Below are 15,234 nucleotides of genomic sequence, written 5' to 3'. Positions count from 1 at the left end.
GTCACCATTCTTAAGTGAATCCCCACCATTGTTCAGTTAGTGAGCTGGTGAATCCCGCTTCCTGCTTGTCAGAAGGTTGCAAAAGGGGATAATGTGACCTCAGGACGAAGCCACCGGTCGTAAAGAGAAGTCGGTTGCCCGGCTGGGGAATTTTGACCAGGTGGTTTAAGTGTGAAAAACGGCACCCGGTCCCTTCTTCTCCAGGCGGTTGTAACTTTGAACAGTCTCTAAATGAACGGCTGCCTATGTGTGGTTTTATAAAACATCCAAAATGTATAATTAATTCGAGAGACAAACGTCTGATGTGGAAAGAAAGGAGGTTTATTGAATTGGGTTTGCAAAGGCCGCCCTCCACCTCCCTTCCCAAGTGGGATTGAGATCGTGAAGCCGCTCTTCAGGTTCCACACAAGGCATTCAGACATGTTCCACGCAATACGCACCACGCCTAAGATCCGTGTTGCCTTACAATCCCTTACATTCTGTGTTCATGAGGAACATGATGACCCCCTGCCTGGTTACAACAGGATCCGCCTTATCTTGTCCTTTACAATTTGCCCGTGAACGTTCGGCTCTCCCTGACACGCACACAGAGTGATTAGCCTCTGGGTCGTTTGTGGTTTCGGTTTGGCCTTGCTGGTGAGGCTTCCACTAAGAGCCATCGACTCAGAGGGTTTTTGGATTCTTCTCATGCGGCTGATAAAGGAGCAACGTTCCATCCGTTCTCACGGGATGGAAAGGAAAGAGAGAGATGAAGAGAGGGAAAGGATAGAGGGAAGGTAGGGTAGAGACGAAAGAAAAAGGAAGGAGAGAGGGAAGGATGGATAGAAAGAAGGAAGAAAAAAGAAAAGGAAGAGTACAAGGGAGAGGAAATGGAGAGAAAAAGAAAAAGATAGAAAGAAAGAATGACATTTCTGAGCAAGCACAAACCTTGCAAAGCACAGCTGCCACATCCCGAAAAACAATTAAATCCAAGTCCTAACTGGGGCCCATACATCTACTCCTTGGATTAAGGACCACAATTGACCCCAAATCTTTGTGGCTAAGCAAAACATTTGTTAAGTGAACTTTTTCCCCATTTTTATGACATTTCTTGCCCCAATGTTAAGTGAATCCGCTTCAGTTCATAAATTAATCATGCGGTCGCTCAGTGAATCTGGCAACATGGCTGGTTGCCAAGCTGACCTAGAAAAGAGGTCTCTTGAGGTCTGGGATGGGACACCACCAGGAGAGCCAAGGGCCTTAGAATAAATTGGGAAGTTTAAATTGGAAGAGAATCTCACCTCAAAGCTGAATTAGGAAGTCAAGCTTGATCAGAGGGTGGTTTGATGTAGCTCAGGTGGGGGTGGGGGTGGAGACCTGTTTGGAATTGGAGGCTATCAGGAGAGCCAAGATTAAAATGGAAAAAAATATATATTCTGGGCTTGAAGGAAGTTTAAACCTTCATTAGAAGCCAAGCGTGACTGGAGGGAGGTTTGACATAGCCCTGTGTAGCATTAACAAGGAAAAACAATGGCCTGTTTGGGATGGGAGGCCACCAGGAGAGCCAAGGGCCTTAGAATAAATTGGGAAATTTAAATTGGAAGAGAATCTCGCCTCAAAGCTGAATTAGGAAGTCAAGCTTGATCAGAGGGTGGTTTGATGTAGCTCAGGTGGGGGTGGGGGTGGAGACCTGTTTGGAATTGGAGGCTATCAGGAGAGCCAAGATTAAAATGGAAAAAAATATATATTCTGGGCTTGAAGGAAGTTTAAACCTTCATTAGAAGCCAAGCGTGACTGGAGGGAGGTTTGACATAGCCCTGTGTAGCATTAACAAGGAAAAACAATGGCCTGTTTGGGATGGGAGGCCACCAGGAGAGCTAAGGGATTTAAGATAAAATGGGGGAAAGAAAAACAAAACAAAACTCCAGCCACAGCAGAGTTGCAAAAAATCCCTGCAAGATCCAGAAACTGCTCAGTTTCTTTTCACAACAACTTCCTCAACTTACGACCAACAGTCGAGACCCAAATTTCTGTCACTAATCATGACAATTTGATGAGCTTTCTGGACACTGGTTAAGAGGACGGCTGCACTTGTTTAATTAGTGAGGCTGTTGTTAAGCGAGTTGGCCTCCTGGCTGGTGAGAAGATTGCAAAAGGAGATCAGGGATGCTAGGACCGTCATAAAGATGAGTCAGCTGCCAAAAGTTGATCATGTGACCAGAGGACTAATGCGACAGTCATGCAAAAAGCAGCCCCCCCCCTTTTGAATAACTTGGAACTGTGACAGATTAAAACCCAATTCTTATGCTCACAATGTGAAAGATGCACCTGGTTCACAATTCAAAGGTTTATTGCAAAGAAATTAAATAGTGGCGTCATGCGCAGCCTTCCCAGACTCCCAGAGCCGAGGTGGCGCAGTGGTTAAATGCAGCACTGCTACTTCAGCTGACTGCAGTTCTGCAGTTCGGCGGTTCAAATCTCACCAGGCTCAAGGTTGACTCAGCCTTCCATCCTTCCGAGGTGGGTGAAATGAGGACCCGGATTGTTGTTGGGGGCAATATATGCTGACTCTGTAAACCGCTTAGAGAGGGCTGAAAGCCCTATGAAGCGGCATATAAGTCTAGCTGCTATTGCTATTGCTATTCCCAATGGGTTGAGTACAAGGAGCCCCCCCCCCCTCCATCTTCACAGTCATTCTTGGAAGTTAATTCACATTTCAAGAGGTCAGCGTGACTCTTCCTGCAGATCCCTTTATCTTATCTCTGCCACTTTGTTATTCCATTCTAGGCAGCAGATGTTCCCATCTCGCCAACTGGTGTCCTTGTCTTCCGAATTATCTTTCTGCATTTCCAAGGAATTTTAGCAGGTCATCCTGTATTGTCGTCACCGCTTACACTTGTGTTTAATAATTGCAACGGAGAGGGAAAAACAACACCAAGAGTCTCACACCATTTTGCACTTTTATATAAAAGGGTTACTTCTTATTTATCTCCTTCAGAGTGGCCACTAAACGAACCGTCGTAGGTCCGGGACTGTATTATTAAACGTACAGGGCGCAAATCACTTCTGCGAGGCAAATTGGGCTGTTGGGCCCCATTCAAACCATCCAGGGACCCCCCAAAGGGCAATTTGGCCCCGGGAAGAGGGCGAGATTTGCAAACCCTCGAAATCCAACTTGCAACAAAGAATTTCCAAGCGCTACAGAAGGAGCTGGGGAAGCGGGAAGAGGCAGGGAGACTTCAACTCCCAGAGTTCCTCGCGTGAGAAGTCACGCGCGCTAAAGCGGGCCTGAGGAGAGGAGACAGACTACATCTCCCGGCATTCCCGGAGTAAGCTCCCCCCCCTTTTTTTTCCTGTCAGGTCAATCAAACGGGAGGAGGGACTTCAAACACCAGAGGGGGGCTCCGCGCGTCACTTCCGCCGGCGGAAGCCATTCGCAACTCGAGCGTATATACCTGGCCGAGATGAAGGACTTCAACCCACCCAGAATGCCTCGCGCGTTGATTCCGCCGGCGGAAGTCCCCCCCCGCCCCTTAGGAGGGCGTGAGTCGGAAAGAGGAGGAGGAGCAGAAGGAGGGACTCCAGCTCCCAAAAGGCCTCGCGCCCTGCTTCCGCCGGCTTAGAGGCTTCGAGAGCGGAGAGCCACCTGCGACTGCAGCTCCCAGAGTTCCCCGCGCGGAAGGAGGACTTCGGGCGAGAGCAGCGGCGGGAAGAGGAAGAGGAGGCGGCGGCGGAGTGCGGACGGACTACATCTCCCGCCGTCACCCGCGCGGGGAGGTTTATGGGGGGCTCCATGGAGGCCCCCGCGGCGGCCACCTTCACGCTGGCCTACCTGGTGATGGCCTTCTGCTTCATCTTCCCTCCCTGCGAGTTCCACCTGGCCGGCCTGACGGTGCAGAACCTGCTGGGCAACTGGCTGGGAAGCGAGGACGTGGCTTTCGTCCACTACCACCTGCGGAGGGGCACCGGCACCCTCCTGGCCCACGCCGCCCTGCCCTTGGGTGAGGGGCTTCCCGGGGGGGGGGAGGGGGAAGGAGGAGGGGAGACACCCCCCCTTGGAAAGGGAGTGCAGGCAGGGAGGGAGGGGGAGCGGCAAGGGAGGGAGGGAGGTACCCCCCCAAGTGGGGGGCCAGGGAGGGGAGAAGGGGTGGGCCGACCCCCCTCCTTAGCCCCTGGGGCTCTGGGTCCTTTCATTCAGCTGCGGGGGGGGGAGGAGAAAGGGAAAGGGGGCCCCGAGGGAGGGAGAGTCGAGCCCCCCCAAGAGCTGGGACAGGGAGGGGGAAGGAGAAAGGAGGAGGGGGGGTCACTGTCCCGCCGCCGCTTAGCGTCTGGCTCTGAACCCCCACATTCAGCTGTGGGGGGGGAAAGAGAAGGGGGAACCCCAAGGGGAGGGAGGGAGAGCCGCCACCAAGAGGGGGGCAGGTAGGAGAAAAGAGAGATGGGGACGAAGAGTGAAGCCTCTCAAGGATGTGGGGGGAAAGGGGGAGGGAGGACTGTCCGCCCTCCCCCCAACCACTGCTTAGGATCTGGCTCTGGACCCCCACATTCAGCTTGGGAGGGGCAGGAAAAAGAGGAGGGGGACCCCAAGGAGAGGGAGCGAGAGAATCCCCAAGAGGGGGGGGGGAGAGGCAGGTTGTGTATGAAAGGGGAGGGGGGAACCCCAAGGAGGGGGGAGGCAGGTGAGGAAGAGGAAGGAAGGACAGTAAAACAGAATGAAGGTAAGGAAAAGGAACGAGGAAGAAAAACAGGCGGAAAGAATTAAGGAGCTAATGAAAGAGAAAGAAAGGAAAAGGAGGGGGAGAGAGAAAGAGAAAGGAGGGAGGGAGGGAAAGAAAGACGAACCGACCTTTCTCTTCCTTAGGCTACTACTTTGGAATGTGCTTTGCGGCGCCCGAAAAACAGCTGAGCACCATCTCCGAGGCGTCAGAGCTGTGGAAAACTTTCTTCGTGGGAGCCCTCCTCCTCCTGATCCTCGCAGTCACCTTCGCCTTCCTCTGGTCTCGGGACGGCTGGTCCCGCCACCCGCTGGTCCAGAACCTCTCCTGCTACGCCCTGGCACCCCACGGCACCTGGCAGACCGTGGCCTCCTCCATCGACACCGAATTCCGGCGGATCGATAAGTTTGCCACGGGGCCGCCGGGGGGCCGCCTGATTGTGACCGACAGCTGGGTTATCAAAGTGACCACTTACTCCTTCCACGTGGCCCCACAAAGGGACATCGAGATGTCCGTCATAGCCTCGAGGCAGCAGGAGATCTTGCCGGAGGCTGGCATGCCGGCTCAGTTCCTCACCATCCGCGTGGCCAGCGTCAATCCCCACGTCAAACCCTTCGACATCCGGTAACGGTTCTCCATGGATCTGGGTAGGGGTGGGGGGTATTAATTTGAATTCGGAGCCGATGAGATTTAGCAACGGTGGGTCAACTTCTCTGGCGGTTCCATTTATGCAGGCGGTCCTCAATTTACGGCCACAAATTTCTATTTTGTGGCTGGTTGAGGTTTTCCCCATATTACAACGGTTCTTGCCCCCAGTTAAGTAAATCTTCGCAGTTTTTAATCACACGGTTGTTAAATGAATCCAAGCAGGTTTTTATTACATGGCCGTTAAGTAAGTGACCGCATCCCCGCAGTCGCGAAATCAAAATTCAGATGCCCTGGCAGTTTGCTCGTATTTATGGCAACTGCAACATCCTTGGGTCACGTGATTCTTCTTTGCGACCTATTCAGCTATGTCAAGGGTGGAAGCCAGCTTCACTTAACGCCATGTGACTTCACTTAACAACCGCAGAGATTCGCTTAACCCCTGTGTCGAGAAAGGCCATCCAGTGGGGCAAAGCTCACTTCACAAATGTCTGGCTTAACAGTAGAAATTTGGGACTCGATCGTGGTCGTACATTGAGTCACATGGTTGTTAAGTGAATCAGCCTTCCCTGTCGCAAAAGGGGATTGTAGGAACCCAGGATGATCCGTCTGCCACAGATTCGAGCCGCTTTGACTAGCCTCCGAATGTAAATCCCGTGACGGTCGTAAGTGTGAAAAAAAAGGCTCCCGAGGCCCTTTTTCCTGTTTCCAGGGCCGTCGTAACCTGGGACCGTCCACAAAGTGAATCGCCTTTAACTCAGGGGCTGCCTGAGTTCAAAAAACCATGCCGGTTTCTTGTTTATTTTGAAATTCAGCGCCGTTTATTCCCAGAATCGGGATCTGGTCTTTGTTTTCCCGACAGGCTCAACTCGTCGGAATACAGGGAGCTGCAGGAGAAGCTCCGGGCCCCGATCCGTAACGCGGCCAACGTGGTCATCCACCAGACCCTGAGTGACCTCTTTCTGGAGACCTTCATCTCCCTGGTGGAGAAGAACCCACCTTACCTGGTTCCCAGCGACCAGGTGAGTTTCCATCTGGTCCAGTTGCCGGCGGGGTGACAGGCAGTCCTCGGCCCCCACGACCGGTTCGGGCGTTGAGCGGATCCGCTTTCCCTTTCGACATGGGGTTTTCGGAGAGGCACCTGGGAAGGGTGTTGGGGTTGTCGTAAATACAGGCCATCCTTGTTTGCTGGAAGGGAGGGGGATTTTGCTCTCTGCTTCTGCACACTCCCCTGTGCCACTGATGACGTTACCTAGTGGGGTCAAGAGATGTCTGTGACGAAACCTTGGGGAGCACCAAAGACACCCCCCCCCACCGTTCCTTCCTTCCTGATGTTCCCTAGTTGGGTCACGAAACGTTTTCTGCAAGAAACCCACGCAGCTCAGCCACAGTCCTCCTCCTCCTGCTCTTCCTCTCTCTCCACAATTTCCTCTCCCTTCTAGCACTGATGATGTTACTCAGTTGGGTCCTGAGACGTCTGCAAGGAAACCACCCCCGCTCAGAATTTGAATTTGAATTTCCTTTATTTGTATGCCACCCTTTTCCCTGGGGGGACTCAGGGCGGCTCACAATTCAGAAAGGGAGGGGGGGAAAGACAAACAGTATTCCAATATGGAAACAATACAACATATTAAAAGAGAGGACAACAGTCACACAATTCGGGTGGGGTTGGAATCTTAACCCCAGGCCAGCCAGATCTTCAAAGCAGCGCAGAAGGATTGGAGGGTGGTGAGGGTCCGAATTTCTACGGGGAGTTCGTTCCAAAGGGACGGAGCAACCACCGAGAAGGCTCTCCTCCGGGTAGTTGCCAGTTTGCACTGGCTAGAAGATGGAATTCGGAGGAGGCCTAATCGATGCGATCGTATCGGTCTAGTGGAGGTAATTGGCAGTAGGGGGTCTCTCAAGTACCCAGGCCCACTACCATGAAGGGCTTTATAGGTGATAAGTAGCCCCTTGAAGCGCACCCGGAGATCGACAGGCAGCCAGTGCAGCTCGCGGAGGATAGATGTAACGTGGGTGAAGCGAGGTGCAGCCACAATCGCTCGCGCAGCCGCATTCTGGACTAGCTGAAGTCGCCGAATGCTCTTCAAGGGCAGCCCCATGTAGAGCACATTACAGTATTCCAGCCTAGAGGTCACAAGGGCACGAGTGACTGTTGTGAGGGCCTCCCGGTTCAGGTAGGGACGCAACTGGTGTACCAGGCGAACCTGGGCAAATGCCCCCCTGGTCACAGCTGACAAATGATGTTCAAAGGTCAGCTGTGGGTCCAGGAGGACTCCCAAGTTGCGAACCCTGTCTGAGGAGTCTCCTTAATGACCTCCCTGCTTCTTCCTCCCCCTGCAGGAGCTGGACCTCTGCATCGGCTGCATGCAGTCCCCGGCCAACGTCAAACTGCTGAAGAACTGCGACGAGCCGGACGAGGGCATATGCCAGCTCTGTTTCTGCTACCCCATGTGGTGCCTGCTCTGCATGGGCAAATGGTTTGCCAGCCAACAGGACCAGCAGCACCCGGAGACCTGGCTCTCCAGCCACGTGCCTTGTCCCACCTGCCGGGCCAAATTCTGCATTTTGGACGTCTGCTTCTTGGAGTGACGGGGAGGCGCGCAGAGAGACAAGAGGAAATATGCAACCGACCGCAGCGTTTGTGGTCTTATAGCTCCCGGGATTGTCTTTGCAGGATAGATTATTTCCATAATCTCCCCCCTTTTTGATGCCTTTTCAAACCCCGTTCCATTCTTCTCTTTTTGAATGCGGCGTTTTTTAAGTCTCCGGTATTTCACGAGCGCCGCCCCTTTAAAGTGGGTGGACTTCAACTCCCAGAATCCCTGGAGTTGAAGTCCCTCCCTCTTAAAGGGGTCGAGCTTGAGAAACACTACTTTAGAATGCCAAGTCAAAAACAAGGAAGGGATTTTTTTTTCTTTGCCTTCTAAATCGGGACTGGATTTGGTGAGTTGTTCCACACTCCGCCTTAGTCCGCAATTCCCTTTTTTTTTTTTCCCCAAACTTTGCAATCCTGGAAACAGGAATGACGGCGACGGATTCGCTGCGACAAACTCTTTAACGTTCTCATGCACTTCTCGGATTCAGACCAAGTCTGCAAATCCTCTCTTAGCGGCATTAAAAGATAGATCTCTCTATCTATATATATATATGTAGGATGATTATCTAAATTATTGCAGTGTTTCCGGAGACTTTTTCTCGGGAAAGGAAACGGATTAACGGCCTGGGAACTGGTGGGATTAAAAATCACTTTTTTTTTTTAGTGATTTATGAAGGCTGAACTTTGGGTGGGAAAAAAAAAAAAGGGAGAATGATATACTTGAAATTGTCTCTTTCTGACGGTTTCTTAACTCGGGTTCACCAAGTGTATTATTCAGTCGGTATCCTTTGCAAAGGGCAAATGGAAGTGGAATTCCTTTATTAGTACAACAAATACGAGCCAACAATTGTTTGTCAGAGAGATGAATTTAAGTTTGAGCTGAAGTTGAGTTTTTTGATTAGTTTCTATTCGTCTTTGGGTTGAGATAGGGGGGGGTCTAAAAATCTCAGGAACTTGAAAATAGGTGGACTTCACTCCCAGAATCCCCCAGCCAGCATGCTTTAAGTCTGGGAGTTGTAGTCCACCCCTCTTCAAGTGCCAAGTTTGAGAAACAACATGCTATTATCTCAAGCGAAGAGATTTTTAAAGTGCCCCTTAAGTGCCAGCTCCCCCCCCCCCGCCCCGTCTCCTCCACAAACATCCTTGTAACTTTTAATTAATTTATTTTCTTTAAATTTTTAAAATAATCAGTTCAGTTCCTGTCCGGTTTTTTTCCCCACACACGCGCACACCCCAAATTTCATGAATTCACCTTCGGTCTGGAGGAGGCACGCCAGCAAAAAGATGTTGGTTTCGCAAATGCAGCTGGTTATGTGAAAATGGGGCACAAACTGCACCTTAGAATAACACACCTAGGTTTCCCCCAGGTGTGTAGACTTTAATTCCCAGAATTTCCCAGGCTGTACAAACGCCGCTGAGAATTCTGGCTAAACCTAGTTGTTTTAAATCAACCCCCCCCGCCCCCTGGTTTGTACAATAGAACAGGAGAAATTTTTATTTGAAGAAGTGAAATAGAACTTATTAAACTTATTAAAAATGAATAATTTCAGTTGAGAATTTTTGGGAAAGTATTATCCAGTATTATATTTACGTGCGATCCTGTTTGTTCTACCGAATAAATTTTTTTGCCACTTTGAGCTCGAACAATTCTTGTGTTATTTTATTCCTCCGGAGTTTGAGTCCTGTTACTACTATTCCCTTCGATTTCAAATTCATTTATACAGGTGGCCTTCGACTTACGACCACAGTTTGAGGCCAAACTTTCCGTTGCTAATCAATAATGATTTTAAGTGAGTTTTGCCTGGCAGTTTTTAAGCGAATTCCGGCAGTTGTAAAGTTTGCCATGTGACTCCCATTTTCCCCATCGATTTGTTCATCAGAAGGTTGCAAAAGAGGATCACTACAACTGTCGTAAATATGAGTCAGATGCCAAGCGTCTGGATTTTTTTATCATGTGACGGGGGATGCTGCCACAGCCGTGTGGAAAAATGGCCTTAAGTGGCTTTTTTCAACAGTAGTAACTTCAAACAGTGATTAGATGATCTGTTGTACATTGAGGCCTGTTGCATTTTGATAGCAAATAGTTTATAGGCGATGCAATATAAAGGAAACTTAAGCGGGAGGACGAGTTGTAAATTATATTTTTTTCCGGTGCTCTCATTTTGAACGACAGTTTAAGTAATAGTTGTAAACTCAGGGATGACGTGAAATTCTTGTTAACTAACTGCACCAAAAGACTTTCCTTGGGCAGAACAGAGTCTCAGCCAACAGGTCACAAGAATGGGCCGCAGACGCAATCTAATTTAAAAAGGGGCTTTTTTTTTATTGCTGAGAAATCTCTTTACAATCTTGGCTAGTTTACAAACTGCAGAAAAAAAAAGGTTCTTTGTTACGAAGGCATCGTCTCCGTCCAAAAAAGAAGAAAGAAATAATGCCGAATGCATCTGTTCTTATAATTGAACATTTAAAAGCTACATAATAATCCACATTATCCCGATCATGTGTTAATAAGATTTTTGCACCAACTATCACTTTAGTTCCTTTCATAAATATATATATATATATATTGATATCTCAAGTCATTACATAGGTTTGACTACTTCTATTACCCGCTAATTGTTACCTTAAAATCCCACTGTAATGTTTTTTAAAATACCATCTGGATGGGCGAGGAGAGAGGGTTGCCTTAAGAATATAATTTTCAGTAAACTTTCTATACAGGTCCTTTATAGAAGGGGTCCTTGACTTATGGCCACAATTGAACCTGTGGTTAAGCCAAGGCAAGCTGTTTTAAAGTGAAATTTGCCGTTTTTTACCACCTGTCGTCATGATCATTGCAAAACCTGTGTGGTTGTTCACTGAACCATGTGGTCGTTAAGCGAATCTTGCTTTGCCCCGCTGACTCTTGCTTGTTGGGAGGGTCAGGAAATGGGGCCATAAAACATGAGCTAGTTGTAAAGTGCCTGAATTCTGATTCGTGATTGTGGGGATGATGCAGTGGTTATAAGTGTGAAAACTAGAAGTTAAGCCAGTTGTTTCAGTGCTATCCTAAAGTTGGTCAATAAATGAATGGTCGTAAGTGAAGGACTTACGGTATAGCTAGTGTCTGCAGAGCCGTTCAGGTGTTGATTGTATAAAAAAAGCATCTAGCAGAATATTTGCACGTCTTTTCCCACAAGTATATATATATATATATATATATATATATATATATATATATATATATATATATATATATATATATATATATATATATATATATATATATATATATATATATATATATATATATATATATATATATATATATATATATATATATATATATATATATATATATATATATATATATATATATATATATATATTTGTAACTTGTGGGAAAAGACGTGCAAATATATATTCTTTTCTTTAGACTGCATGAGATGGTTTTCTGCAAAGGGCCAGAAACACACAGGATCGAATGGTATATTTATTCTGGGCACTGCCGAAGGAGGTGCGTTTGTGTGTGCCGCAGGGATGCCAACATGCCACACATGCACTTGTGCACGCCTGGTGTTTGAAAAGTCAGCAGCCACCTTTGCTGGGTGGCCAAAGGAAGACCCAAGATGACCACTCCGTTGGGCGTTTCATTTTGTGGCTGCAAATGGATTCAGCCTGCCTGCCACTAAACACATCTTTTCCATGGTTTGTGGTCGGGAACTTGTGTGACATTGTACTTTTATTAACTCCATTTAAAAACTTTTTTTCCAGCTTCTTAGTCGTTTCTATCCCTGGCTCCCAAAATTGACTCCGAAATTCAAAGCGAACATGATGTGGGAACAAGGCTAAGCAGTCCTCAACTTACAACCACAATTGGGATTGCACTGATGACGCTACTGTCGTGGCTCGCCAGCAGCCTTAAGACAGTGAGCAGGTTGGTGGGGAACATGGGCCGGTCCTGGAGTCTGGGGAAGGCTCGGATGAGGGCTCTGTGTCGGTGGCAGAGAGGGGGGCCAGGGCTGTCTGACAGTTATCTGGGGCAGAAGAACAGCTGGAGCCTGTTCCCAGTGTGCACATGTGCAGAGAGGCCAGACGAAAGGAAGAGCTAAAGAACAGGGGCCGACTTGGGAGTGAGGCCACAGGTGGATGGTGAATGGCCCCTCCCAGAGAACATAAAAGAGGACCGACAGGGGAGTGGAGTTTGCAGGAGACAATTAGTTTGCTTAATTGGTTCGTGACTCTCCGAGACTCCTGGCCAAGTTCTGCAGATCTCAGCCTGGCAGCTCTCCAAGCCAGATAAGGTCTGTGACCGTAAATCCTCCTTTGAAAGACTTTGCTGGATGGGAAGGAGCAGAATTCACAGTCAATTAATAAAAGGGTTTTTTTTTGTTGGGACCAGGAGTTTCCTTCAGGCTCTCCGGAATCCTCGGTCAGAAGAGTTACCCAGTTTGGCCATGAAATGTCTCACTAGAGCGCACCAAGGACCCCAGATTAGAAATTTCCCATTGCCAAGCAAGTTGGTTGCTAAGTGAGTCACACCCAACTTTACCTTATTTTGCCACGGTTGTTAAGTGAATCATGCACTTGTTAAGCGAATTGAGCTTTCCCCCAGTCACCATGCTTGTTGGGAGGCTGGCTGGGAAGGTTGTAAAGAACAATAAACACATACCATTGCCAGGTGCCTGGAGATTGATCATGTGACCACGTAAAATACTCTGACAGTTGTAAGTGCGGGGACCGGTCATATGTGCAAGGACTAGCTGCAAATCACTTTTTTTTCAAATGGTAACTTCAAATAGTGGGTAAATAAATGGTTGTAAGTCGAGGACTACTTGAAGTGTTTTAAAAGCAAATTTTAATTGTTTAATTTCGAAAAGGAAGAACAAGACGGACTTGCGAAGTTTACGTCCTTCCTGGGGGGGCTGGAGGTGGGGGGTGGAGAGCTTTTATAATCAGCGCTAAAAGTTGATGATAATTTTTTAGGAAAGATTAGGATATTTGGGGCAAAAATACAAATTGTTTGGTCTCAGCCCGTACTGCGGACTTTCAAAAAAAATAATAATCATCAACATGAAGTCCTTCTTGTGTTGATCAGTCACACAAAAGGAAATGACACCACAACGGATGGTTGCCCTGTGGGAAAATGTGCAGTGTTCTGTTCCCAGAATTGTCCAACCAGCATGTCAGGAATTCAACTCCCAGAATTCCCCATGCTGGCAGGGGAATCGGAGTCCACACATTTTTCAAGTTGCTCGATTTGAAGAAAGCCACCGTATGCCAAGTTGTGTGGACTGCAAATGGTCCTCTGAAGGACTGACAACTTGACAACTGGTTTAGGCAGTGTTGAGGTAGCGCAAAAACTGTTTTGCTTCCGTTCTCCAATCCCCCAAGGAATACTAAATGAGAAGTCTTGGTAGTCTTCAACTTATAACAGTTCATTTAGTGACATCCAGCACCGCTTTAATGCTCATTAAGGTAACTAGATCTCAGCAACCTGTGCTGTTTCCAAGCTCATTAAAGCACCTACATCTCATCATCCCAGCACAAATTTGAAGCCTATGAAAACAGCTACATTTCAACATCCAACACGGCTTTAATGCTCATGAAAGCAGCTGTATTTCAATTAAGCTAGCACTAGTTCAAAGCTCATTAAAGCACTTCTGTCTCAACACCTGCTTTCAAGCTCATAAAAGCAGCTACATCGCAACAACCCATCACTGGTTGGAAACTCATGAAAACAGCTACATCTCAAAATCCCAGCAAAATCCCAGCAAGCCCATTACAGCAGCTATATATTAACAATTCAACACTGATTTGCAACTTGTTAAACAGCTACATCTTAACACCCAACACTGTTTAAATTTTCATTAAAGCAACTATATCTCAACATGTACTGGTTCCAAGCTCATTAAAGCACCTACACCTCAACACCCCAGCACAAATTCAAAGCCTATGAAAGCCAGCTACATCTCAATCCTGCATTGGCCCCAAGCCCATTAAAGCAGCTGTATCTTAACCACCCAGCACTGGTTTACAGCTTGTTAAACAGCTACAACATCCAAAAAAAAGAGGCTTTAATGCTCATGAAAGCAGCTCTAACTGAACAAACTATACTGGTTCCAAGCTCATGAAAGCAGCTACCTCTCTTGCCAGGACAATGCGACCTCTCTGCATTTGACAACATCTTTTCCAGTTTGCAGCCAAAACCTTGCACACACTCTTAACTGACCTTCATACAATGAAGTGCAACTTCAGCACAAGAAGCTGGAGACCTTAAGGTGACAAGATGGAAAGCGCAAAGCCAGAATAGGCCGGTTTGTACTTTCCACACCTGGCAAGCCTAATCTCATTTGTGTAATCCGTCTAAAATAACAAGAGGGACTTTGCTGTCAATATAACGCAGTGCATGCCACCACGATTGTACGAGGGCAGAGCTGATATTGTTTGCTGAAAAAGGGGGGGGGGGTAAGAAGTAAACTCACAGCCGGACTCGTCCTATCAGGAAATTGTTGGGGAGTTGGGAAGGATAACACCATTCTTATTATTCCCAACTCACAAATTGTGTTGAACGGCATCGGCTTTCTGGAGCTCCCAAAAGCTGATAACTTTTTAATAAAATCTGTTCGAGTTGGAAAAGGGGCTATCAGATTATTTATTTTGGACACAGTACAGACATGGCTTCTCCTCCCACGCAACCTACAGTTAAATGCAGAAGAAGGAACGAACAACAGTAGCACCTAATCGAAACAAGCTTTTAGGAAACAAGAGGCACCCCTAGGAAATATCTGAACAAGCCAAGTAAAAAACACCGACAGATGAGAATATTTGTTCCTTGGTGCTCTCTGAGCTGGCTGGTTTTCTTGGGAGACATTTTATGACCCAATTAGGGAACACCATCAGTGCTAAAAGGGAATGGTATGTGCAGAGGAGGAGGAGGAGGAGGAGGACTGTGGGATCCTTGGTCCTTTTTGAAGTCATTTGTTTTCCCACAGATGTTTCATGACCCAACTGGGGAGCATCATCAGTACTAGAACGGAAGAGTCTGCAGAGAAGAGGAGGAGGGAAGAGTGGAGAACAACTGTGGGGGGTCCTTGGTGCTCAATCTGAGCTTGGTCCTTGTTTTAGGCATACATTTCAGGACTCAACTAGGGAACGTCATCCGTTCTAGAATGGAGCAGGATTTGAGGAGGAAGAGGAGCATTTGAGGAGAGAGGGGGGGAAAGGGGAGATGGAGGAGGACGGTGGGGTCCTTGGTGCTCTCTGAACTTGGGCCTTTTTTCGCAAACATTTCACGACCCAGCTAGGGAACGTCAT

The 15,234-nt window shown here is 47.8% G+C and overlaps 1 protein-coding gene across 1 annotated transcript; it reads left to right on the top strand.

Annotated features, from left to right (window-relative positions):
- Window positions 1-3,699: 3,699 nt before the first annotated feature.
- Window positions 3,700-9,575, top strand: TMEM129 (transmembrane protein 129, E3 ubiquitin ligase). Its single transcript, XM_014074632.2, has 4 exons — window positions 3,700-3,980; window positions 4,841-5,318; window positions 6,202-6,361; window positions 7,683-9,575. Exons 1-4 carry the CDS (start codon window positions 3,761-3,763, stop codon window positions 7,929-7,931), a joined length of 1,107 nt encoding a protein of 368 aa, XP_013930107.2. The 5' UTR covers window positions 3,700-3,760; the 3' UTR covers window positions 7,932-9,575.
- The last annotated feature ends 5,659 nt before the right edge of the window (window positions 9,576-15,234 follow it).

This window comes from Thamnophis sirtalis, unplaced genomic scaffold (genome assembly GCF_051295495.1).
Source record: "Thamnophis sirtalis isolate CommonGarterSnake01/CBP01778 unplaced genomic scaffold, rThaSir2_p1.2 scaffold_4, whole genome shotgun sequence".
NCBI classification, from domain to species: Eukaryota; Metazoa; Chordata; class Lepidosauria; order Squamata; family Natricidae; genus Thamnophis; species Thamnophis sirtalis.
This window is presented reverse-complemented; position numbering and strand designations above follow the sequence as displayed.

What these genes read in the sequence shown, in the direction of transcription:
- TMEM129 (XM_014074632.2), top strand. Translation starts at nt 3,761, where the DNA reads ATGGGGGGCTCCATGGAGGCCCCCGCGGCGGCCACCTTCACGCTGGCC. An exon ending in GTCAAACCCTTCGACATCCG is followed by an intron (nt 5,319 to 6,201) that starts GTAACGGTTCTC and finishes TTTTCCCGACAG; the next exon opens with GCTCAACTCGTCGGAATACA. An exon ending in ACCTGGTTCCCAGCGACCAG is followed by an intron (nt 6,362 to 7,682) that starts GTGAGTTTCCAT and finishes CTCCCCCTGCAG; the next exon opens with GAGCTGGACCTCTGCATCGG.